At 36.5% G+C, this 25,185-nt stretch overlaps 2 protein-coding genes across 4 annotated transcripts; both read right to left on the minus strand.

Annotated features, from left to right (window-relative positions):
* Positions 1 to 274: 274 nt before the first annotated feature.
* fam50a (family with sequence similarity 50 member A) lies at positions 275 to 19,395 on the minus strand. The gene is made up of 13 exons (XM_023270441.3): positions 19,151 to 19,395; positions 17,316 to 17,400; positions 17,128 to 17,227; positions 15,477 to 15,604; positions 13,701 to 13,777; positions 13,089 to 13,155; positions 12,589 to 12,650; positions 12,410 to 12,486; positions 11,133 to 11,187; positions 10,914 to 10,962; positions 7,969 to 8,039; positions 4,948 to 5,058; positions 275 to 514 (listed from the first exon to the last, which is right to left on the minus strand). Exons 1-13 carry the CDS (start codon positions 19,259 to 19,261, stop codon positions 506 to 508), a joined length of 1,002 nt encoding a protein of 333 aa, XP_023126209.1. The 5' UTR covers positions 19,262 to 19,395; the 3' UTR covers positions 275 to 505.
* A 517-nt stretch (positions 19,396 to 19,912) lies between these two features.
* On the minus strand, positions 19,913 to 25,185 carry cav4b (caveolin 4b). 3 transcript variants are annotated; one of them, XM_023270448.3, is made up of 4 exons: positions 24,997 to 25,185; positions 24,429 to 24,666; positions 23,443 to 23,630; positions 19,913 to 20,409 (listed from the first exon to the last, which is right to left on the minus strand). In XM_023270448.3, the coding sequence occupies exons 2-4, from the start codon at positions 24,645 to 24,647 to the stop codon at positions 20,226 to 20,228; spliced, it is 591 nt and encodes a 196-aa protein (XP_023126216.1). In that variant the 5' UTR covers positions 24,648 to 24,666; positions 24,997 to 25,185; the 3' UTR covers positions 19,913 to 20,225. The 3 variants fall into 3 exon arrangements, with proteins under 3 accessions (XP_023126216.1, XP_054868610.1, XP_035804173.1); XM_055012635.1 differs by having other exon boundaries at positions 24,429 to 24,728; XM_035948280.2 differs by having other exon boundaries at positions 24,429 to 24,733.

The raw sequence follows: 25,185 nt of genomic DNA on the forward strand, positions 1-25,185 counted from the left end.
AAAAACTTCAAAGCTGGAAGTTTCCCAACATAAAGAAGCACGTTGAGGAGGTTAAACTGAAGTCAAACAGAGTGACTGATGTTCGATAATTAAGTAGTCTCTAAAAAACCCAGTGTTCCGTTTAGTACATAAGTAAGTGTTTCAGTTGAAAGACCTGATTAGGAATTGGACTCTGGTTGTGTATTTGTCTCAGAATGGTTTGGCTGGCAGCGACCAGCAGGGAGGATTCTGCTCCTTATGTGAACTAAGCTGATCAAAAGTTTCCATTAGTGAGTCACATTCAGGCTCCTTTTATTCAGCACAGGTGCTCCAACATGTTTGTGATTTATGGGCTATTTACACATGGACTAGAGGTCGACAACAACAGGAGGGAAAACAGTTGTTTAGATACAAAGTAAAGCCATCATCTGGTAGTTTCTCACATCTTGAAAAAACGACGACAACGTAAGATGAGGTGGAAAATAAAAGGCGCTGGGGGTTCCACGGACTGACGAAGACGGGGGTTTCATCGGATCTGGAAAACAAAGAAAATATGACGTTACTCCACAGAATTAAATGTCCCAGCTAAATCCAGCTATAATTCAAGGAAGGCATCTCTCTGGTCTTTGGATATCAACAACTGTACGTATGATCCACTTCAAATTTGCTGGGTGAGTCGATGGCGACCCGAGGAAGTTCAGTGTTGGCTTTGAAGCAGATCAGATGAACAGGGGCTGGTTTGAGGGGCTTTTTGGGGGGTCTTCAGTCTGGTTTTTGGCTGACTTCAGGTTAAGTCCCTGTTGTAACTGGGTTGTTGATTAAAAGCCAGAGGTTCAAGCACCAGCAGCACCAACCTGCCACTGTCGGGACCTCGAACCCTGCGTTTTGATCCCTAACAAACTGGAATATGCGAAAAGAGAATCTCTCCTTGTGGGATCAATAAAGCATACAAAATAAATCAGCACAGGCCAGAATCCAGAAGGAACCTCCATGTGTGAACATTCAGTTTAACCAGAGATGGCTGGCACTGCATTGTGTGAGTAGTAGAAGTCACTGAAAACAAAATGTAACAGAACAGGTAAGGAGGGCAACAGGTAGCACGTAAGGGAAGCGCTGTGATTAGTGACAACTGTAAAGAAAGGGGAGATTATTTGGAAGTTTTTGGACGTCTTGGCTTTAGAAAAGTACATAAAAGTGAACAGAGTTGCTCTTGTTCTAAAAGGTGGCTGGATACGCTGGAATTTCCTGGACAATAAGGGACTACAAACAGCAATCTGATCCCAGGAGCAGCGTCCAATAAGGTCGTCTGAACTACGACTGACCTGCCGGTTGGTAGCGTCTTTGTTGGAGGCTCCAAACAAGTAAAGATGAGCCTCCTTTTCCACAAATCTTCTCGTGTTCTCTTCCCTAAGGTTTAAGTATGAACTGTTCCTCTTCTACCCTCCTTGGCCCCTTACAAACACAATAACACCCCTAACAAATCAACTGAAGTGAACTGCAGTCATGCAGGACTAAAGCTTGCTCGCCTTTCACATATTTTTCACATTTCTACCAGTGGAATCAACTGAAGGCCTGAATTTATCAGATTAAGAAGCATCTACTACACCATATGATCATGTCAACAAGGTAAACAAACAACTTGATTTTCACTAAAGGAGGCTTGTAAGAGAAATCAGAAGGTTTTTAAACCATAAGACATGCTAGTAGGACACCTGAATAACTAAATAGACCTTAAAATGTGGATGCTATGTCCCCTTGATGTGAATAAACCATATTAGACCCTTGTGTTCCGGATGCATCCCATCCTTCGCTCTCATTTGGCCCAAATGTAGCCCAACTGGTTGATTTAGAGACAAAACAATCATGTGAAACCCACATTTGGACTCAGTTCACCTGTCAGGAGCTCATTTTAAGTTGTCATGCAGCGAGCTAATGAAAAGCTTTGTGTGGCACTGTTTTATTTATTCCCAGTGATTGCGGCAGTCTTTATAGAAGGTACTTACAAAGATTATCTCATTTCCTAAACTCGCAGTTATCTCATCTTGAAATTTTAACGCCACCCAGGCCTTTTCCAAACCACACTTCTCCAAAAAGAAGTTCCAATCTGATGTTCGATCATAAATCAGGACAGTGCTTCTGTTATCTCTTAGCTGCAGACATCTGGACGGACTTTCGGCATTTCACGGCATGCCCATGCAGGACTAAGTTGGCAGCTCCACCCTGAAAGGAAACATGCTCTCCAACAACTACTACTGGCAGCATGTCACACGCGAAGGTGATCATTTTCACTTCTACTCGCTCAGGGAAAACCCTTCAAATCTAATGCAATCCCATCCGACAGCTCTGCCGTGGGATCCACTTTTATGAAGTGTCTGGAGGTTCAGTTTCTGTCATAAAACTTGATGAATCTACTCTATGCTAATTGCTGGGGTTAAAGTAGGTGGTGGGTCACGTTAAATTTATGACTTTTCCTGCTATTTCGCACCCTCAACTATGTTAATAATGTGGACGTTTTTAAAAAAGTAGAATTATCGCCTTTTATAAAACGTCAAAAAACACTGCAAACACAACTTCTTAGTAAAAGTGGAATTTCTTTTAGAGCTGTTGTGTTGAATTTTATTAGACTTCACACATATTCTGGGTAAACATGTGTAAAAAGGCTCATTAGTGTTTATTTTTCCAGCGTAATACACTTTCTCCTAACTCTGCAAAACAAAAAAAACAGTGGAAAATATGCTCTCAGTTACGATCCAACACAACAAAGCTTTGGATTCTTTCCACTATCAACCTTTGAAAATTACAGGCCGGCTTTTACCACAAATCATCCTGATGGGAAGAAAACAGTGAATCAAACGCAGAAGTCACTCATGCCAACAGATTTTAAGAGAAAACGTGCTCTGCTCTGAATTCGCTTCGACTTCCAATTTTCTTGGAGGTATAAGACCTGTTGTTCTAGTCTGACTCTCTTCAAGGGGCAAAAACATGGAATTAAGAGACTTTGAAATAAATTATATCTCCACACTTCAACATTCGTATCTCGCACGTGCTGAAATCGTTGCCAATTTACAGACAGTTTATTTTAGATTTTATAAGCAAACTTTGGCCAACAATGTGAAAAATTCTCTCACTTTGACTCATACAAGCTTTAATATTCCACCGATATTCTACTGTCTTCATGGACATCAGACTCGGTTTAAGAAGCTCTGTTTCCTCTTTATTTCTGGTGTCTTAACAGAATTCTCTAATTGCTTTGGGTCCTTTGTTCCGTTTGTCTTTCTGATGACATTATTTTGCTCCCTGAAATTCTTGTTCTCTTTTCCACAAACAGTGCAGAGTTACGCAATAAGATGATTTTAAGGGGCGCTGATTGTTGCTCATGGATCCTCATTGAAAGGAGACGTTAATCAAGCTGAAACAAGCAACACGGACCTATTTATTGATTTAACACAACAGAATACAGAAAACGTTCCTGCATGAACTGGCAAATGTTTGTTTTTCTGATTTTTCTTTCCCAAAAGAACTTGTTAGTTAAGTGGTTATTCGTTCTTCATTTTTCTCCCTGGTGTCTTTGCAGTACTTTTCACACTCTTTAATTAGAGCATATTCACCACTTAGTACATTTTTCTGGTTGTTTGGTGCTACAGAGGGCTCATCTTTGAACTTTTTCTTAAACCAAGACAACTGCAAAGCCGGTGAGGAGGGTGAAAGTGAACCAGAGCAGTAAAGTAGTGAAGTTGTGGGGCAATTTGTCCATTGTTACAGCTGCTTATTATAACAGTATTTACTATGACATTCACTGTAGTACTGAAGTAAAGGGATTACAACAGCTTTAAAGCTTCCAAGTTGAGCTGGAATAACAGGCATTTTGCTGTGAGAGTTTTCAAAGACTGCTAACTGGGAGGGACTCTCAAGCTACGATGGTTAGAAATGTTTACCTGCATGACCTGCTGGGAGACGATTACAATCAAATAAATACATGGAAAAACGGTTCAAAAAATAAAATGGCTTAAAAATGAATACATCAGTGGTTCTGTGCAAAAAAGACACACGTTCCAGGAGGTTAAAATACTTTAAAACTAGACTTGTTGCTTGATTAACGAGGTCTACATACACTACTGTTCAACAGTTTGGGATCACTTACAAATGTCCTTATTTTTGAAAGAAAATCATTTTTTTTCAATGAAGATAACATTAAATGAATGATAAATCCAGTGTAGACATTGTTAATGTGGTAAATGACTATTCTAGCTGGAAACAGATGATTTTTAATGGAATATCTCCATAGAGGTACAGAGGAACATTTCCAGCAACCATCACTCCTGTGTTCTAATGCTACATTGTGTTAGCTAATGGTGTTGAAAGGCTCATTGATGATTAGAAAACCCTTGTGCAGTTATGTTAGCACATGGAGAAAAGTGGGAGTTTTCATGGAAAACATGAAATTATCTGGGTGACCCCAAACTTTTGAACATTTTCCGAGTCATTTTGGAGATATTTTTTGTAGTTTTAAACACATTTTGGATGATTTTTAGCATTCTTTTGTCACTTGGGGCTATTTTCTGAGTGACTTTCAACATTTTTGACTCTTTATTTTTGTAATTTTCTTTGTTTTTAAGCTCATTCTGCAGCTCAGATTGACTGCCGTCTCCACCTGAGCTTAACTTCAGTCCTGACAAACGTTAAAACCTTCAAAGCTTGAAGTTTCGCAGCACGAAGAAGCATGTTGACGAGGTTAAACTGAGGTAAAAAGTCACCCAGAGGGACTGATGACAGATAAGTGGTGATTTTAGTGTTTGGTAATGTGCTGCTATGAACATTGTCAATCTGTGGAACGCTGGTGATCAGTTAGCTATGAAAAACACACACTTGGTGTTTTTGAGTTCAAAGACCAGACTGGATTGAACCGCCCCTAAAGGGAAACTTCATAATTACCTCCTATGAGGATTGCTGGAATTTAGAGAGTCTCACCGTGTATTTGTCCCATTTCTTCTCAGGATCGTATGGCTCCCAGCGACTAGCCGGGAAGATGTGCTTGTTCTTCTCGTACCAGCTCCTCAGCACGACTTTACCTGCGTGAGACTGGAGGCAAAACAGCACAACTGCATTAAATCTGACAAGGATGTACATTTCAGAAATGTATATTTTAATGTTTAGCGCCTGAATCTGACAATATAATTCAGATTTGGCTGGTTTTCTGTAGATCTGAACTGATTGTGGGCTCTTCAATTCTATATACAGGGTGTCCATAAAGTCTCTTCACAATTTTAAGGATTTATTACAAAGGCAGATAAGATATCTTAACCAGATTTGTTTTATTGTAATCAGTGTTTATTAAAGTTTGTAATCACACTGAAATTGTGTGTTTCAGGTATCCTGTTGGTGAAAGAGGAACTGTTAAATGAAACCCTAATAAATGTCTACTCCTCAGAGCGGTGGATTGGAAGGGATGGGCCAAATCCTTGGCCACCACATTCACCAGATATCACTCCCTTGGACTTCTTTCTATGGGGTTACGTTGAAGATATCGTGTATCCAACAAAGATACGGGACATTACTGACTTTAAGCAAAGGATTTCTGATGCCATGGCCACCATTGATGAGGCTATGCTACAGCAAACATGGCAAGAAATCGAGTACCGTCCTGATGTGCTTCGTGCAACTAATGGTGCCCATATAGAGGCGTATTAACCCTCATGTTGTCCTGCGAGTCAAATGGACCCGTTTTAAAGTTTGAAAATGTGGAAAAAAATATATTTTCACAATGAAACTTCTGATGTCCACATTTTCAACAGCCATTTTTGAGTGGAAAGAAATGTTAAATAAAAAAATGTTTCTTTAAGAACATTCAGAAAAAAAATCAACCAAAATCCAGCGAAATTCGCTGGATTTTGGTTGATTTTTTTCTGAATGTTCTTAAAGGAAATATTAGAAGTTTTTACTGATTTACATGTAATCACTTTAGATATTTTTAGGATTTTTTTGGAAGATTTTTACTCATTTTTTGAAAATATTTCCAAGAATTTTCTTGCCAATTTTTTATTTTTATTTTTTTAAATAAAACTTTTAAGGGAAGCTTTTAAGGAATTGTTGAAATTTTCTTCCTGAAGGTTTTGCAAATTTTCAGAAATTTGGGGAATTTTTGGATTTTTTTCCGATGAGGAAACAATATTTTTTGGTGCCGGTAAATGAAGACAACAGGAGGGTTAAATGAGGTAACTTTGACAACCACTGATTACAATAAAACAAATCTGGTTAAGATATCTTATCAACTGCCTTTGTAATAAATTCTTAAAATTGATAAGAGACTTTATGGACATCCTGTATATCAGTTTGTTGTGGAAGTTCAGTGAGAGACACACTGGAGACTCTGATGACTGAGGTTGTGAGGAAGGTTTACTGACGTCAGGAGAAGTGACACCGACAGAGCAGCAGTACATGCAGGCAGTCCAGCATCAGTTCTGAGGATTCTCTCTGATCTTCAGGTAGATGTTGTAGTTGGGAGAAGGTCAGAGTTACATTACAGACCACTATGGAGACAACTGGTCTGTTTAGTCACATCAGAATACACCAGGTCCTCGGTTTACGACGTCCTCGACCTACGGCGTTTCGTGGTTACGTTGTTATCTCCCATAAATTTATTAGGAAAGTCTTGTTCCATCATTCTGACGTACGTTAACACAGATTTCACATGGGAAGTAGCTGGCAAGTGGAGCAGGCGAATACGTTGTCACGTTCCACTATACAAGAAGACGGCTTTGTTTACATTCGCCGGTTGTACGCCACATGCGTCACAGTATTTGAGTTCCGATTTACGGCAAAAATTGCATTGCGCTGTAGGAACGGAATTCCGACATAAGTTGAGGACCCCCTGAAGACAATATCTAACCTCCTGCAGCGCCATTATGACTTTAGAAAGGGGAAAGAGTCATTTTTCCTTCACACAGTTGGTATTTACATTTATACATTAAGACATAATAACGTAACTATTTCCAAAGCTGTATAAGTGAGCTGTGTCGACACAACAGGCCTTCAATGTTGATAATTTCGTCCGAATTTCATCGCAGCGGTGAAATATTCAAAGCATCTTCTAAAAGATGTGGAAAAAAACCCCAAAATAATTCTGATTATGATCTTAAGAAGACAATACAGCATTGTTCCAACAAGAACCTCAAAGAAAGAGGCAGAATATGTGGTCCAATTTTCAAAGTTGCAGATATTCAGTTGTTTTTATGCTTGAAATCTTTACAGTCATTGTACCTACAAATTTCTACGGGTATTTTTCACATTAAACTTAATGGAGGATCATGTATTATTAAATTCTGGCTAAAGTGTCAAGAATCTCAAGCCTTTTAAAGACAGTTAATTGTCAAAATTCAACAAACTGCAACTGAAATATTCCCTCCAGTACAGGAAGAAGTTTAAAGACTTGAGAAAAATGCTGAAGCTACTGAGTTAGAATCTATTTTTGGGCACAAACAGTCGACAGGAAAGAGGCGGGTAATGCTAAAACGCTGATGCATCATCCTGGCATTCCTGCGCTTCCATCGTCAAGTGTTGGCACAAACAGCAGCCAAACAAGTTGGCAGGGCGAGGAACATTTCAGCTGGTGGTTAAAGAAACAGCACACGGTGTAGCTGACACCGTTTAGCCGATCGCTACATGGTGTGCTAATGTGACCACCGAGATAATTAGCTTGCAGGAGGCACAATCTAATGTGGGCGGCTGGTTTAAAAAGCCGAAAACATGTCGTAAACATGTTCAATAGTGGAACTATTCAAGTAGCTAAGAGTAACATTTAGACCAGATTAACATTAAGACCAGAGCAGAATGTCTCTTAAATCAGATGACAGCCCAGACGTTACCATCTGCTAACACCTTCTGAGGACGTTTCAACACCAAATAACTCAAGAAACTAATTTGGAGACCATCTGTTAAGTGTTATTTTGGTTGTTTCAGTTTGTTTTGGCACATTAAAACCCAACTCCTCACCTCATCTTTCTCCACTGTGGCGTCGTTCACCAGTCGGATGTCATCGTGGACGTCGAAGCTGAACAGAGGCCCTGAGGGGAAAAAGATTAAACCGAACCATGAGAACTTTATCACATAATTACAAGAAAACAATGTCAGAATGATGAAATAATACACAACAGACTAAGGGGGCAGGAAATGAAACTGGACTCTTCATGTTTTGAAGATTTTCTTCAGTTTCAAAGCAATTAAGTGATACATTTTAACTCTGGTGTCGTCCTGCAGGTTAAAACTGACCCGTTTTAAAGTTTGAAAATGTGGGGGAAAAAAAATTTTCACAGTGAAACTTCTGACGTCCACATTTCCAACATTTTTGATTTTTATATGAATGTTCTTAAAGAGAATACTAGAAGTTTTACTGATATATATGGAATCACTTTAGATATTTTTAGGATTTTTTTGGAAGATTTTTACTCACTTTTTGAAAATATTTACAAGAATTTTCTTGCCAAAGGTGGAGGATTTATTTTTTAAAATAAAACTTTCAAGGGAAACTTTTAAGGAATTATTGGAATTTTCTTCCTGAAGGTTTTGCAAATTTTCAGAACTTTGGGAGATTTTTTTGCTGAATTTTTGGATTTTTTTCAGACAAGGAAACAATATTTTTTGGTGCCTGTAAATGAAGACAACAGAAGGATTAAAGCTTCTCTTTGTCAGAGAACAAAAACTGGCTAATTGGTTGAATTTAATTACCTTAAATTTAACCTCAACTAAAAGGCAGGAATCATGTTGCAGCTCATAGCTGGAGTGTTCATATGTGTTTGCACAACCACTAAATACTTCACTGCATTGTGCACATTGTTTCTAGTGTTTTGTTTAATATCAGTGAAGGTGGGGAAAAATACGACCATTGGGAAACATGTTGGGACGACAAAAAAAAAATCCAATGTAAAAATGCATCTTAAAAGAGCATTTCCTTTTCAGTGACAGAAGTATTGCATAAATATTGAACAAACTGTCAAACATGAAACTGTTGAAGGAGTTTATCCCTCTCATTGGGATTTAACTGGCGACCCTGTTTCGTTCTCGTCTGCACAACAGTAAACCGACCCAGGAATTAGTCTGATTCTTAAACGCTGTGAGCATTTACAACAACATCTTCATTCCAGATGTGGACCACCTAACCTGTTCTAAACCCACACTGATTAAAATCTGTGGATTAACTCACTATGCACGATGCAAGAACACACAAAAATACAGAAAGGCACATTCAACAACATTCAATTAAAAAATTTGTTCTTGGTACACCAGAATTATCGCTGCTCTGACGGCGTCAACAAAACCTGAAAATGCAGCGGCTTTTTAAGCCAACAGTATCAAATTAAGCTCTGTCAAATCTGATTTTAAAGCTGTTTATATCGGATTGCACCAGGATTTCCATGAGTGTAGAAACCAATACAGGGGGTCCTCGACTTACGTTGGAGTTTCGTTCCTACGGATCAATGACAGTCGATTTTTGCTGTAAGTCGGAACTCCGGTGAAAATGTAAACAAAGCTGTTCTGTGCATCACGATATCGATCAGTTCTTCATAAAAGTCATGAATACCAACGACTTTCATGCATCTATGAAGATAACAGAATATTGTAACAGACTGATGTTGTTGAGGTTTCAGTGTTTATTGTTCGGTTCCAGATTTACCTGATGTCAGTGAACGTGCCATGTTTAGTTAGCTCACCTCTGATTGGCTGAGAGTCAGCAGTAGAGAGAGCTGGGAACGGCGGCTAATTCTGGAGCTAAGTTATGGGGTTTTTCTAGTTCTTCTGGCGTTGGCTAAGGTCCACAGTAACCTGTGTGAAGGTTCAATAAACCAGCAGAGAACCAGATAAAGTCTCACTCATTCATCACAGAGGGTCACTACAATATGTTGACCTGTTTTTACAACTGGACCCATGTTGGTCGGTGTTTCTTCCTGTTCCCAGCGTTTTATTCTGTCTAATTTCACTTCCATGGAGACGGTTTTCCTTTTCTTCCAAACATCAGAAGAGTCTGACTTACGCTGGGAGCCATAATGAAGGACAAAAAGTTAGTGAATGTAGCACAATCCAAGGTGGAGTACAACCAGAGAATGGAAACAAAACCGTCTTATTGTACCATGTGACGATGCATTCATCCACTCCGCTTGTCAACTAGATCCATGTAACCAGTTCCAAAGTAACGACGAAACACCGTAGGTCGATGACGTTGTAAACTGAGGACTCTCTGTACTTGGGGTTTAAAATATAAAACAGATGCTGTAAGTCGCTGTTTTTTTCAGGGAAAGTCAGAAATGACACAAGGACCAAGTGATTAGATTTTGGCAGTGATGCAGCTTATAGTCCGGATCCACGGATTTGTTAAAGATTTCTGTATCATTGCCAGATAGCAGCACAGCGTCACTGTAACCATGGCAACAAGTGAACACTACATCAGCTGCCTGCTGACAATCACATGATTGTGATCCTACTACAAATCCACCGTTGAGGACTTATCAGGAATTGTCTGTCAGAAATCATACAAGGAACAACTGATTAAATTGTGGGGGTGTTTCTGAGTCCCATCAATTCCCGCCACCCGCTACATATTTAGATCATGTGATTCAGTATCTGTACATAACATACACATGTATAACACACACCTGTGCTCAGCATAAGGTCATTTTGTTTGTGGGTACATCTATATTAAATGAACACATTCTATGCTGCCGTGATTTCTGATCATCAATAACTAATAAACAAATGCTGCATTTCTGATAATGCCATATGGGGGAATGAGCAGCCTTGGAGGAGGACTGCGCTGAGTGCTTTTCTTGTATTGGATTAAACTGGGATTTCTGTGGGTGTATGTTGAGTAGAAACTAGTGTTTAGGGTTGAAATCATAACACAGACACTGTATATCACTGCTGTTAAGGTGCTGATGCTCGCTTACCAGATTTTCCTCTGGCTTTGGTTACTATGAAGTCGTAAAAACTGTGGTGCTGAAAGAGACGAAGATAAAGAATCTCACAACTCACAGAAATACAAGTTGAACAGAGTTAAGAGTTTTTTTGGACACACAACTGATGTGTTTGCAATGAAGTGAAACTAATCAAAACAAAGTGAAAATACAGTTGGCTGCGTTTTTTTGTTGTTGTTGTTGTGCTCTTACATGTGGGATAATCAGATCTTCTTTGATGTACATCAGCTGCTCTACTCCAGCAGACCTGCACAGAGGAGACATAAAGCTGAGTAAAACACTCCAGTTCAACCCTCGTGTCATCCTACGGGTCAAAATTGACCCATTTTAAAGTTTGAAAATGTGGAATAAATATATATTTCCACAGTGAAACTTCTGCTGTCCACATTTTCAGCATTTTTGGGAAATCTTAGAACATTTTTTGGTGGAAAAAAAGAAATGTTAAAAATGTTTCTTAACAACGTTCACCAAAAAAATCAACCAAAATCCAGTGAATTTCGCTGGATTTTGGTTGATTTTTATGTGAATGTTCTTAAAGAAAATATTAGAAGTTTTACTGATATCTATGGAATCACTTAAGATATTTTTAGGATTTTTTTGGAAGATATTTACTCATTTTCTGAAAATATTTACAAGAATTTTCTTGCCAAATTTGGGTGATTTTTTAAAAAAAATAAAACTTTTAAGGGAAACTTTTAAGGAATTATTGGAATTTTCTTCCTGAAGGTTTTGCAAATTTTCAGAAATTTGGGGAATTTTTTTGCTGAATTTCTGGATTTTTTTCTGACAAGGAAACAATATTTTTTGGTGCCTGTAAATGAGGACAACAGGAGGGTTAAAGCTTCTCTTTGTCAGTTTTCAATATCTGGGACTTTGGCGACCCCTAGTGGTAGCGTCAAGGAAACACAGCAGCAGACAGGAACTCAAAGGTGGTGAAAATCCGTTTTTTGTGTCCTATATGCATTAAAAACTTAAGATGGGTAAAACTAAAAAGCTATGAGATTGTGAAAACACTTATTTTCTGCCATTTCACTTTACTAGATGAACTCGCAGTTTCAAAAAACAGGATTCTTCTCGATTTCGAAGTAGAAGAAAGTTGTGAAGCCAAAAAAAAAAACCCAGCTTCTTTCAGGTGGCAATGTCAAACAGTGCTAGTAATATTTAAAACCAAATAAAACATATTCTAATATAACATTTTCATTCTGAGTGAAAATTACTTAAATTACCTGTAAAAGTTGGAGACCATTTGCTTTAAATAACCTACATGCACTTTGTTTTGCTTTAATAAAGGGTTAGTTTCAGTCTTAACTCCCAAAAAACAGGAAGATATCAATTCTTCTGTTAGTTCCCTACGAGTCTGTTCAGTAATATTGTCTTTCTTCGCTGTCAAACAACAGAAAGTGGGAAAGAAGATGTAAAAACAAGAAGATTATGTGTCATATTATGTGTAGTTTTCAGTCTGAACTCACCTGAGCTCACTGAAGTCCTTCCTGAGGACCTCCAGAGCTCTCTGCAGGAAGTTCTGGATGGTGTTTCCCTTCTTCATCTGCAGGAGAAACAAACAAGGTCAAGGTTTACTGGAGCTGTGAGGAGAAAACTGGATTTCTCCGTTAATGTCCTGTTATTGTTGGTTGTCCTCAGGGTTTACCTTGACGGTTTTACGATGTCCAGAACCGTCCCAGTAACTGAAAGTGATCTCGATCTCCTCACCTGAAGACAAACAGATTCATTAATATTCTAAGAAGAAGAACGGAAAAATCTAAAATACAAGAGTCCCTGAAGTCTGGACACAGGAAATCTCTTTAAATACAGTGAACTTTTGAATGGCATAGTGTAGGTCAACTTTAGTATAGAGCAACTTTAATATAGAGCAACTTTAGCTAATAAAGAGCAACTTTAACTAATATGAAGCAACTTTAACTCCTTTAGATCAACTTTAACCAATATAGAGCAACTTTAGCTAATATAGAGCAACTTTAACCAATATAGAGCAACTTTAACTAACATGAAGCAACTTTAACTAATATAGAGCAACTTTAACTCCTTTAGAGCAACTTTAATTGATGTACACTTTTGTTCAAAAGTTAGTTGTCGCTTAGAAATGTCCTTATTTTGAGACATATTGATGTTTGTCGTCGTGGAACTCACTCTTGATCTTCTCCTGCTTTAACTCCCACTCCTGCCGAAGCTCCTCTCTGAGACGGTTCTCCTCCTCCTGAACGTGACACAAGATCAATTTAAAGGTTTATTTTTACAGATGACGTTGCTATTCAGAATTTGAAACTAGAACCTTTGACAGACAGCTTTCAGTGCCGTATAAACATGAAATTAGAGCCTGTACAAACAGCAACACAAGTTCCATGGAAGAGGTTTTATCAGGTTAATCTCTACGATCCAACAATGACTCAGAGGGCTTTTTGATAATTTAAATGTTGATAGGACACCTGGATAACCTGGTATTTACTAGTCACTGCTCGCCCTAAGTAGTGCTTCGTTTAGAACTGAAGTAAAAAACATGGCAAAAATACAGACTATCAGCACCGACATCACTGATTTACTGACTAACAGCAGCATCTCTGGTTTGGTTTGTGTGTTGTTCTGCAGACAAAGCAGAGACTTTACAGTTTTTCGGTCTTTACAGCTAAATTCTGAACACATCTCTGTGGATACGTGTAAAATATAAATTACTACTTACTATCCCCAGAATTCCAGAGTAACGCCATTTAAAAAACCAAAATAAATCGCACATATCAACCTCACCTCTCTGTCTCGATCAGGAAGGAAACTCGTATCCACATCTGGATTTTTCCCAAGTTTTTTCTTCTTAACTGGAGCATCTATGAGACAAAAACAAATACTTACTACTTATATACAATCTGTGCGATACTAATGCTCGATAGATATTTTCTATTTATCAAAAAATCTGTCCAATACCACTGATATGTGCAATAAAGTTCATTTTTAGAACTATATTTTGGTCTATTTTTATTTTATACTTCATTCCTTAAATATTCTATCTATCTTTGCTGCTGTAACGTTGTAAATTTCTCTATCTCGTTGGCTAAATAAGTGCAAAAAAAAGGGGGAAAAACAAGAACAGGGCAGTTTCAAGACCACGGACAGCGACTTTGTGGCGTCTCTACATGGTGGTGACAAGACTTCAGGCGGATTTTATTACCATTACAGACTTTTTCTGTCTTTTGTCCAATGTTGGAACGGAGCTACTAGCATGCTGCTCATGCTAAACCTTACGCATCGACCTTAGAGGTAAAGCACGGCTAGCCGTTTCCCCCTACTACCAGTCTTTTATGCTAATGCTAAGCTAACCACCTCCTGTAGCTGTATATGCAGATATAAGTGGTACTAAACTTGTAAAGATGGTAAATAAACAGGTTCCTTTAAACTCTATAAACTGCTGGGGATGTAAAATACTCACATGGAGCCACAATACTTTCATCACATACAGGAGAAAAGCATTGAAGCAAGAAATTAACCAATTAAATACTTCATAAAAATTTACTTACGAAGTAATTTTGACGCAAAAACAACAAAATCAATGTAGTGAAAGTGTTTTTTTTCTACAACAAACGTCCCTATTCAGAAGAACAAACTACATTTTAAAGCACAGCTGGCTGTTTTCCACTGCTACCAGTCTTTATGCTAATGCTAAGCTAACCATGTCTTGTAGCCGTAGCTTCACATGTAACAAATTTTGATCAGTCAAGACAGTAAATACGCAGGTTTTCCTTCAAGATCTATAAAATCCCGTTGGTGTAAAACACACTAAATGGTCAAAAACATTTTAAATCACCACTATTTTGTGCATAAGCTGCACATGTAAAGCCAACAGACAATCCAACCTAAATTTTCACCAACAACGCCTAAAAGAAGAGAACTTTGGGTGCTTAATGAAGAAGGATTTGACTAAACGGTTGTTGCTAACTGGCTTAGAATCAGCAAAACAGCTGTTAGTTATGACTTTAAAAAGAAAATACAGTATTGTTCCAACAAGAACCACAAATAAAGAGGCAGAAATTGTTGATCACAGTGGTACAGCTAGCTGTTTCCCCTGCTTCCAGTCTTTTATGCTAATGCTAAGCTAACCATCTCTTGTAGCTGTATATGCAGATATAAGTGGTATTAAACTTGTCAAGATAATAAATAAACTCTCTTTCTAAGATGTTTAACTCTTCCTTTAAGCTCTATAAACTGCTGGGGATCTAAAACACTCACATGGAGCCACGAGACTCTAATCATGTACAGGAAAAAAGCATCGAAGCAAGAAATTAACCGATCAAATACTTCATAAAATGTATGTGCAAAGTCATTTTGATGCAAACACATCTGTATTCCTGCACAAGGACTCTGGATTTCTTCATAAAACTACTGCACAAGCCTGTTTAAATGTTCACGTTTTCAATTTAGTAAAACGTTTCTGACTCGGACCAACTCTGACCGACAGACTGAAGTCGAACAAAACACACCATCTAAAGGAGGAGGAACAGCAAAGACCTTAAAACGACCCTGAATACTTACAGTCCGGCTCTTCCTCCTCGTTTTCCTCCTCCTCCTCCTCCTCCTCGTCTTCAGGGTTAAATGATAAACTGGCTATCTTCCTCTTCTGCTCCTCCTTCCTCTTCTTCTCTTTCTGCTTCTCCAGTTTCCTGCGAACAGAGGAAACAAATAATGAGCCATAAAAAACACAAAAACGTTTGCAGTAACAGCAAAGATCTCCAAAACTGAACAAGCGCAGAGAAAAACAATTAGCCGATCCGACGGTCGACACGTTGTTTTGATATATTCGGTGAGAAACGTTGGGTTGGGCAACACTTAGGGGCATTTCTTTCATTTTAGCTTTTATTTTCGGTGATCCCAGCAGCTCTGTGGAAGTGTAATCTCTGAAGGCAAAGACATGTCGTTTCCTTTCAACGACAAATCAAGACTTCCTGATCAATTCTGCACCAACAAGAACATGAATCCATCAACACCACACTGTTTGCCTGCTATCACCTCATTTAATCACCTCATTTATTCAGATGTTTTGGCAGAAAAGAGAGATTTATTAATCTCATATCATTCCATTTGGGCGTTAAAAAAAATTCTTCTTAGTTGGAAAAACTCTGCAGATAGTGACTTTATTTCACATGTAAGCTACTGGTGTTACATTAGTTTAGATTCATTAGATTTTACATTAGGCTTTACTGCACAGCGACCTTTGTTTTTTAATAATGCACGTCTTTTTAATTCTAAGAAGCAGAAATGGAACTCCAAATCTCATATCAAGAATAAAATGACAACAAAAGGCTAAAAGGCGTGACAGAAAACATGATGAAGAATTACAACAAGAATCCATCAAAATATTGACTGCTCTGTAGACGAGAAGTTAAAGACCTAAATTGTCTTGAAGACATATTTATGACCATTTTTAAATGGCGTAGGACGATGCTAAGCTGAGAAAATAAAGCAATAATACAGCGGTAGAAGAAAGTTTTCAGACACAACATACATTTGTGAAATCACACTACTAAACAAATCCTACAAAAGCCATTAAAAAAGTAACACATTTTGAGTGTTGGGTCATTTTGGTAAATTTAGTTTTGTTTTTCTTGTAAACAATAAACAAAAAAAATCTGTTGTATTTGTTTGTATCTGTCTAATGCAGACACACCTTTTGAAACACAAAAAATATTTTTCCATAAATATTTCATGAAAATATTTGAGATTGTGTCAAATTTTAGGGGTGTCTAAAAACTTTTTTCCACCGCTGTAAATAAAAACTGAAGAAAATAAGATCTTTCTTCAAATATTATCTGACACAAAAACAGGTCGGCCTTCCGTGGTTCAGGAGCATCATCTAATAAGCATTAAATATTTACAATGAAAAATAAACTCTTCATACAGCATGTTCTTAATTTCAGTCTTTGCGAATTGCTAATTATATCGAGAGTTTTTATTTGTCACATCAAAATGCAAAGCAACTGTTCTCAAGGCTGTGCAAGAACAATAAGGACAAATCTTCTTAAAAAACTCTAGAAAGCTAGAAAAAAAAGTCACAATGTTGTAAATAATTTCAACATTTCTGCCTGTGATTTTAATTCATACAGGTTAGTGGATCTGTGGACACCTCAGAGTTAAAGTTGTCTAGATACATAAGTAAAACCATCATGTAGACGTGGCTTTAACTCACAGCTGGAGCTCCTTGGACTGCTCCTTCTTAGCCAGCTGTTTCTCCCTCTCCTTCACCAGAGCCTCCTGCTTGGCCTTCATGTCGTTCAGCGTCACCAGACCTGATTATCGCATTAATAAATTAAAATAAAACACAACATTAGTCATCAATGGCTCCAGTATTTCCTCCCAGGCTGCAGAGAAACTCACCCACTGTGCTGGACTTGAGCTCGGCCTCGACGGCGTCGTAGTGAGCCGAGAACTTCTTATCGATGTTGGACTTCACCATGTTGTCCTGAGAAAAAACAGTCACAGCATGAAAATGTTAATAAGAATACCAAAGTTATATTAAAAACAGGGGTTTCTAACTAACACGTTATGGTTTAGATGTTTATTCCACCCAAAATACTACTTTGTCTCAGTTCTTTGACATTGAAAAGGATTAGTCCACCAATATAGTACTTTATAACCAACAAGTTATGGATTTATGGGTTTATTCCATCCAAAATACTACCTTCTGTCCTAGTATTTGTAGTTTTAAAGGAACATTTAACCCAATTAATAGTTTGATAACCAACAACTTATGGTTTTAAAGGTTGATTTCACACAAAATACTACTTTCTGTCGCAGTACTTGATCCTGAAAGGCAAATTCAACCCAAATAGTACTTTTTAACCAACAAGTTATGGCTTTTAGCATTTATTCCACCCAAAATCCTACTTCCTGTCCTAGTACTTGAATTTCCCTCGGAATTAATAAAGTATCTATCTATCTATCTATCTATCTATCTATCTATCTATCTATCTATCTATCTATCTACCTACTTGTAGTGTTAAAGGCGTATTTAACCCAAATAGTAGTTTTTAAACCAACAAGTTATGGATTAATGAGTTTATTCCACCCAAAATACTACTTTCTGTCCCACTACTTGCAGTTTTAAAGGCGTATTTAACCTGAATAGTACATTTTAACCAACAAGTTATGGTTCTAAAGGTTCATTTCACTCAAAATGGTACTTTCTGTCCAACTACTAGTAGTTTTAATGGCATATTTAACAAAAACAGTAGTTTTTAAAAAACAAGTTGTGATTTTAAAGTTAACTTCACCCAAAATACTACTTTTTGTCCTAGTACTTGTAGTTTTAAGGGTGTTTTCAACCGAAACAGTACTTTATTACTAACTTGTTGTTACTAACTCGATTTTATAGGTTTATTTCACCCAATATATTACTTTCTTTCCTAGCACTTGTAGTTTTAAAAGTTTATTCCACCCAAACAGTACTTTGTTACTAACTTGTTGTTACTAACTCGATTTTATAGGTTTATTTCACCCAATATATTACTTTCTTTCCTAGCACTTGTAGTTTTAAAGGTTTATTCCACCCAAACAGTACTTTGTAACCAACAGGTTGGGATCTTGAAAGGTTTATTTCACCAAAAATATTACTTTCTGTCCAGGTACTTGGAGTTTTAAAAGCATATTTTACCCAAATAGTAGTTTTTAACCAACAAGTTATGGATTTAAGGGTTTATTCCACCCAAAATACTACATTCTGACCTAGTATTTGTAGTTTTATAGGCTTATCCCGTGCAAACAGTACTTAAAAACGATCAGTTTATTATTTTGAGGGTTTATTCCACTTTCTGTCCTACTACTGTTTGATTTTAAAGGCTTAATCCAATGAAACAGTATTTTCTAACCAAGAAGTGAAAGTTCTAAAGGCTAATTCCACCCAGACATTACTTTCTAACTAATAAGTTTGCAGTTTAAATGTTTATTTTGACTAAAACTGTACATAGTTCTCGTTGTATCAGTATCTGTTAGCTGTCTTTGTAGTAAACAAGTGGTTGCCATGTTATCTAGAGTTGATGTAAAATAAATATACACCTGCGGTCCTTGAATGCATCTCCATCCCATCACCGTCAGTTACATTCAATAACAGGTGAATATTGAGACAAAAACAGCCCGTTAAAGAGTGAAATTGTCTCCTGTAACACTAGGATATGACCAAACACACTATAAAACAAAGCTAAACCGCTACAGACCTCTGCTATCTTCTGTTTCAGCTGCTCCAGTTGTTCTCTTTCTTTCTCTCGTTTCTTCATGAGCTGCATCGCTCTTCCCGCCTCACTAGCGGCTCCTTTGTACTGAGCCATGATCTTTATTTACTTTAGATTCACAACAAAATACGAAAAAATACTATTAACACCGACAAAAGGAGTTAAATCCTGATATTTTTCCAGCAATGAGCAGACAGCTAACTGTACCACAACAAGAAAAATGGAGACGGCGGCGCAGTGCATGCTGGGTAGCTGAGTGTACTTCAAGAAACCTCGGAATTATGACACACAGCCATTATTTATTATATTATTATACGTTTTCTGTCTCCGAAATTATAACGTTTATTTAATATTATTTAAAAGCATGAATAAATGATGCTATAAAATAAATTATAATGCCTTAAAATAAATATAGTTTACTATGAAATACATGCTAAATACTGCTTCTAATAATAATAATCATTATTTACTAGTAATAGTATTTTTCTAAATTCAAGTTCTAGCTTTTAAAGTGCAACCAGCATGGTGTTTATTATTATTATTATTGTTATTATTATTATTATTATTATTATTATTATTATTATTATTATTATTATTATTATTATTATTATTATTATTATTATTATTATAATAAATAATAATAATACTAATATAATAATAATAATAATAATAATAATAATAATAATAATATATTTGCAATGAGGAAATAAAAGTTCCCTTTACATTTGGTCAAACAAAACAAAAACATGTCTAAAATGTGTTTTATTGATACAGCTGAGTACAGTTTTCTTACAAATACGTCTAAAATTAACAGCATAATAATATAATAATTATTATCATTACAAATATCACAATGTCATTACATTTATATTATTATAGACAATAATAGTAGAAATAAAAAATATGAACTGGCTTTACATGTAGAAATCATATCAAATAGGAAAACATGAGCAGGTTGCAGAACTATGCCATGTAAAAAAAGAAAAACTAAAAAAAGACATGCAATTTTCCACAAAATCCTCTGTTTCTGTCTTTTCATTCACTCAGATTAATCTGTCATTCATACGGCGTCTTTGTCTTTGGCTGGACTCCAGTCCTTGTTGGACAGAGAAACGGCGATTTGGCTGCAGCAGAGAGCGAGAGACGAACAGAAGGGAGAGACGAAGACGTTCACGGCACACAAACACAACGAGCGAAGGCAGGGAAGGAAGGTGTAGCTCAGCTGGAGGCAGGGAACCAGAACCCTGCAGGAACCACACAGAGAGGCAACGTTTCAGTAACATGTGGTTACTTATGGAGGATTATGTGAACAAATAAAGATGAGAAAGTGGAAATTACTGTGAAGCCAAGTGAGGTCATCAAAATGTGTCCCAAAACTATAAACATAGGTAAAATAAAAATGTCCTAAAATGTAAAAATAAGTAGAAAAATATATCCAAAAAACATAAACATAACTAGAAAAATGTGTCCTAAAAATATAAACACAAGTTGAAAATTGGAGCTAAAAAAATAAAGACAAGTAGAAAAAAATATGAGATAAAAAAATACAAACATAAGTAGAAAAATATTTCCTATATTATGTCCTAAAAATATAAACATAAGGAGAAAAATATGTCCTAAAAATCTAAACACAAGTTGAAAATTGGAGCTAAAAAAATAAAGATAAGCAGAAAAATATGAGATAAAAAATATAAACATAAGGAGAAAAATATTTCCTATATTATGTCCAAAAAATCTAAACATAAGGAGAAAAATATGAGCTAAAAATAGAAAAATGAATAGAAAGATATGTCCTAAAAATTTAAGCATAAGTAGGAAAATATGTCATAAAAATAAAAATATAAGTAGAAAAATGTCATGAAAATATAAAAATAAGTAGAAAAATATGTCCTAAAAATTTAAACATTAGAAGGAAAATATGTTCTAAAAATGTGAAAATTTGTAGAACAGTATGAGCTAAAAATATAAACATACCGTAGAAGCAAAATACATCCTAATAATGTAAACATAAGTGGAAAAATATGTCCTAAAAATATTAAAAAATGAGTAGAAAAATATGTCCTAAAGATATAAACATAAATGGAAAAATATTAGTTAAAAATATATAAATAAATAGAAAAACATGAGCTAAAAATATGAAAAATAAGTAGAAAAAATATATCTTAAATATATAAACAAAAGTAGAAAAATATGTCTTAAAATATAAATATAAGAAGAAAAATATATCTTAAAAATATAAGCACAAGCAGAAAAATATGTCCTAACAATATAAAAAATTATAGAAAAATATGAGCTATAAATATAAACACAAAAAGCAAACTACATCCTAATAATATAAACATAAGTAGAAAAATATGTCCTCAAAGTATAAACCTAAGTAGAAAAATATATCAATAAAATATCAACATTAGGAGAATAAAATGTCCTAAAAATATAAATATAAGTAGAAAAATATTAACTAAGAATATAAACATAAGTAGAAAAATATAAGCATTAAATGTAAAAATGAAAACCACACTAGGAAAATAAATAAAAGTGTAATAAATAATAATAGAGTTCTAATAGTGTTACTGCATAGAGAATTAATTACTGCAAGGAGTTATTAATGAGTTAATATACAATTTTGTTATATATCATAATGTGAAAATAATATTTCTTTTTACTGAGGTGGTACATTAGCTTTGAATGAAGTAAAATTAAGTGGTGCTAAACTGAATTTTGGCTTTTTTTGTGCTTTCCATGTGGCAGAAAGCTGAGAAAGTTAATAGTTTCCTTTTTATCTCCAGATTTTGCAATATACTAAGTTAATTATGTACATATTTGCATAGTAATTGTACAGATATAAGAGAGAAATTAATGTTTTTATCATCATTTTTCATCAACAAACAGTAAAAGAAAGCACTTCCCTTGGTAAACTGTAGGTAGGTAAACTGATTTATTTATTTTTTTCTCGATAAAAGGCTCCATTAGATATTCCATCCATTAAGTTCTGGTTCATTCTTTGAAAACAACTTGTGGTTATTTCTGCTTTCACTACACAGATAATTAGAGAAATAAAGATTTGGAGTCATTTTAAGACACATTATTTAGATTAAAGCTGCTGTTTTCTAGTCTGAGCGAGTCCTAAACTAAATTACAGGAACGACTTCTGATGAGGAAATGGCCCTCATGAAGAAATCACAGGATAATTATCATTAACAGAATAGAACAGCGTAAAAAAAAAGGCATTAGTTGCACAGAATTAGACAGATTGGATCGGATTTCCCTCTGAGTTACGGGATAATTTGACCTTTTTCAGACTGAGAGCTGGAGATAATATTCTATTAAAGGTCTGATGGAGAATTAAGGTGATCTGTTGTAGGAAATGGAATATAGTGTCTAATAGCAGTATATAATTATGTTTTTTTTCATGTAGAACCATGTAAATACTGGACTTATTGTGTTTAAAATGCCTTAAAATGAGTTTATATCAACCTACACAGTTGTATTTCTACTGTATAGATCGCTGCTACGCCACTAAATCCTACATAGCCGGCGACATTGGGGGGACAGAGCCTTCGCCATTGCCGCCCCCACACTCTGGAACTCACTCCCCCATGCCCTCCGTGACTGCACCAACCTCACCACATTTAAATCCCTTTTAAAGACTCACCTTTTTAGATCTGCTTTCCTTAAGTGATTCTGTATTTTATCTTGAACTTGTTTTACCATCTACTGATTTTAATTAACAGTTTTGTTTTATCTTATTGTATTTTATGTACAGCGTCTTTGAGTTTTTGGAAAAGCGCTTTATAAATAAAATTTATTATTATTATTATTATTATTATTATTATTATTATTATTATTATTATTATTATTATTATTATTATTATTATTACATATCACTTTTAATTAAAGAAAGCTGCCTAGCAACAGGATTTATGACTTAAGTAAGTTTTCAGTGAAAAGTATACAAAACAATGCTGTTTCAAGCTTCTTAAATGCAAACTTTTGGGTTATGAAGTGTCAAACTGCATCTTTTCCTCTATTATCAGACATTTATTGACCAAAAGATGAATCAGTATGACACTAACCTGATTATAAAATAGTGAAAATGATCACAGAGTGTAGCCCTACTCCTAAACTATAGACACACCCAGCTGGTAAAGATGGCTGTGGTTGTCTATTTTAACACTGACAAGCCAAAAACGGTGGAAAAGCTCAGGTTTGGAGGAACTGTGCTGCCAGGACATTCTGTGTTTTTCTGCTGAAAGAGTCAGTGTTTGTCATCGGCGTACCAGACGTGTATACAGGCGAGAACGGCGATGAAAAGTCCACACAGGAACGCGAAGGGAACGGCAAACAGCAAAGAGAGGCAGCGGTACGTCCAGATACGAGTCCTCTCAAAGCCGGTGAGGCTGTAAATCCACACCTGGTCAATGCTGTGAGGCGTGGCGGGTTCTGCCAGAACGTCGCTGACCTCCACCTGCAGACAACAAAACAAGAGTTCAGATTATTAACAGATAAACAAGCAAAAGCAACTGCAATATATTTACTAGTTCTGCCAAAGTCTGCATGTCTTTATTGGCATTACACAACTACACACATTTACTTTGATGGTGTTGCCTCGCAGCCTCCATGCAACCATACGCAACCCCAAAAAGACCCCAAAATTAAGACCAATCTTCATCCGATTGAACGTTATTCTTTAGTTATCATGGAATATAATCTGACAACATTCTCCAAACATCCTCTGAATGTTAAAACGTTTTGTCTTAGTGCACTTTTAACCTCAAAGGAACATTATTAGAAATGATAAATATCCTTAAAATGTTCCTTGAACATCAGACTAAAATGTTTTCTTTCAAACATTATTAGAACTTGTAGGAAATGTTAACTAATGTTGTGGGAACGTTCCCTGCTTGCTTGGCTGTTCAGGGGTCCTTGGAGAGATGCCAGAATCCCATGATGAAGCTAACTCGCTAATTTTTTAAGAAAATCTATTTATTTTCTACACTTTATTGATCCCACAAGGGGAAATATTCCAGCTTGGTAGGAATCTGGGTTTCTAAAGTCTAAACCACGGAGCCACCACTAGACCAACTGATGATGTTTTAAAGAGTTTTATTCTGAAACTTAAATGGAATTTGTCTAAAATGTTACTGCGGGAAAAAGAAAGGGCACATTTTGAGAAGAGAACTTTGTCTTGGATGATTTAGAGCTAATCTGAGCTAACAACTGCTCTGACAGGTAAAGTCTGAAGAGGTAAAAAGCTGAAGAGGACCTTCAGGTGCTGGTTGATGTTGTTGGGGTCCCTGCTGACAGGTGAGGTGGATTCAGGCGTTGGAGGAGCGACCGGAGGCGTCGGAGCTTTGGGAGCCGGAGTGGAAGCTTTGGATGCGAACTCTGGAGGAGGAGGAGGAGTGTTGACCTGCTCTCCATCGTCCTCGTCGCTGTCGTCGATGTTACACTCCACCAGACAGTCGTCGCTCACCATCATCATGCTTCCAGTCGACTCTCCACTGGCACACAAACACACTCAGCATGTGAAGTGTAACGGCGAGCTCAGCCTCGGAGCTAGCACCTGTTCTTTAGCCGCCCAAAATAAGAAACCATTCCAAAATCTCTAAATAGCAGCTGGTAATTTTAAGACGACATTTAAAAAATGAAACAGCGTCATGGTCCTCTATCCGTCTACTGAGGACACTTCTGGTGAATGTCTGAGGTTTGCTCAAAAGACTCTCAGTTAAATTGCAGACATATTTGCACAACGGGTGTAAAATCTGTAGCTCCAAAGCTTGTTCTGGACACAGCAGATGCACAACAGCAGCAGCATGAATGGCAGATCTTACCTTCTTCTAGTCTATCTTAATCCTGTATCAGTGGCACAGAGGAGGCAGAGGAGTGATAATCTAAAACATCAATGAGATCAGTTCAGCAGCTTTAGAACAACAGCGTTGATCCTTCATGTGGAGACACCTTCAGCTGACAGCGACTTAGAGACAGAGGTGTTAATGTGGTTCACTGCCTCTGATTCCTGG

Source organism: Amphiprion ocellaris, chromosome 8, assembly GCF_022539595.1.
Source record: "Amphiprion ocellaris isolate individual 3 ecotype Okinawa chromosome 8, ASM2253959v1, whole genome shotgun sequence".
Lineage (NCBI taxonomy): Eukaryota > Metazoa > Chordata > Actinopteri > Pomacentridae > Amphiprion > Amphiprion ocellaris.

Excerpts from the sequence above, each read along its gene's own strand:
- cav4b (XM_023270448.3), bottom strand. The coding sequence starts at position 24,647 with ATGATGATGGTGAGCGACGACTGTCTGGTGGAGTGTAACATCGACGAC. Across the intron at positions 23,631-24,428 it reads ACATCAACCAGCACCTGAAG|GTGGAGGTCAGCGACGTTCT; the intron begins GTCCTCTTCAGC and ends TGTTGTCTGCAG. Across the intron at positions 20,410-23,442 it reads CTCGCCTGTATACACGTCTG|GGTTCTGGTTCCCTGCCTCC; the intron begins GTACGCCGATGA and ends TGGTTCCTGCAG.
- fam50a (XM_023270441.3), bottom strand. The coding sequence starts at position 19,261 with ATGGCTCAGTACAAAGGAGCCGCTAGTGAGGCGGGAAGAGCGATGCAG. Across the intron at positions 13,156-13,700 it reads TTCCTGATCGAGACAGAGAG|GAGGAGGAGAACCGTCTCAG; the intron begins GTGAGGTTGATA and ends TGTCACGTTCAG. Across the intron at positions 12,487-12,588 it reads GACATCGTAAAACCGTCAAG|ATGAAGAAGGGAAACACCAT; the intron begins GTAAACCCTGAG and ends TTTCTCCTGCAG.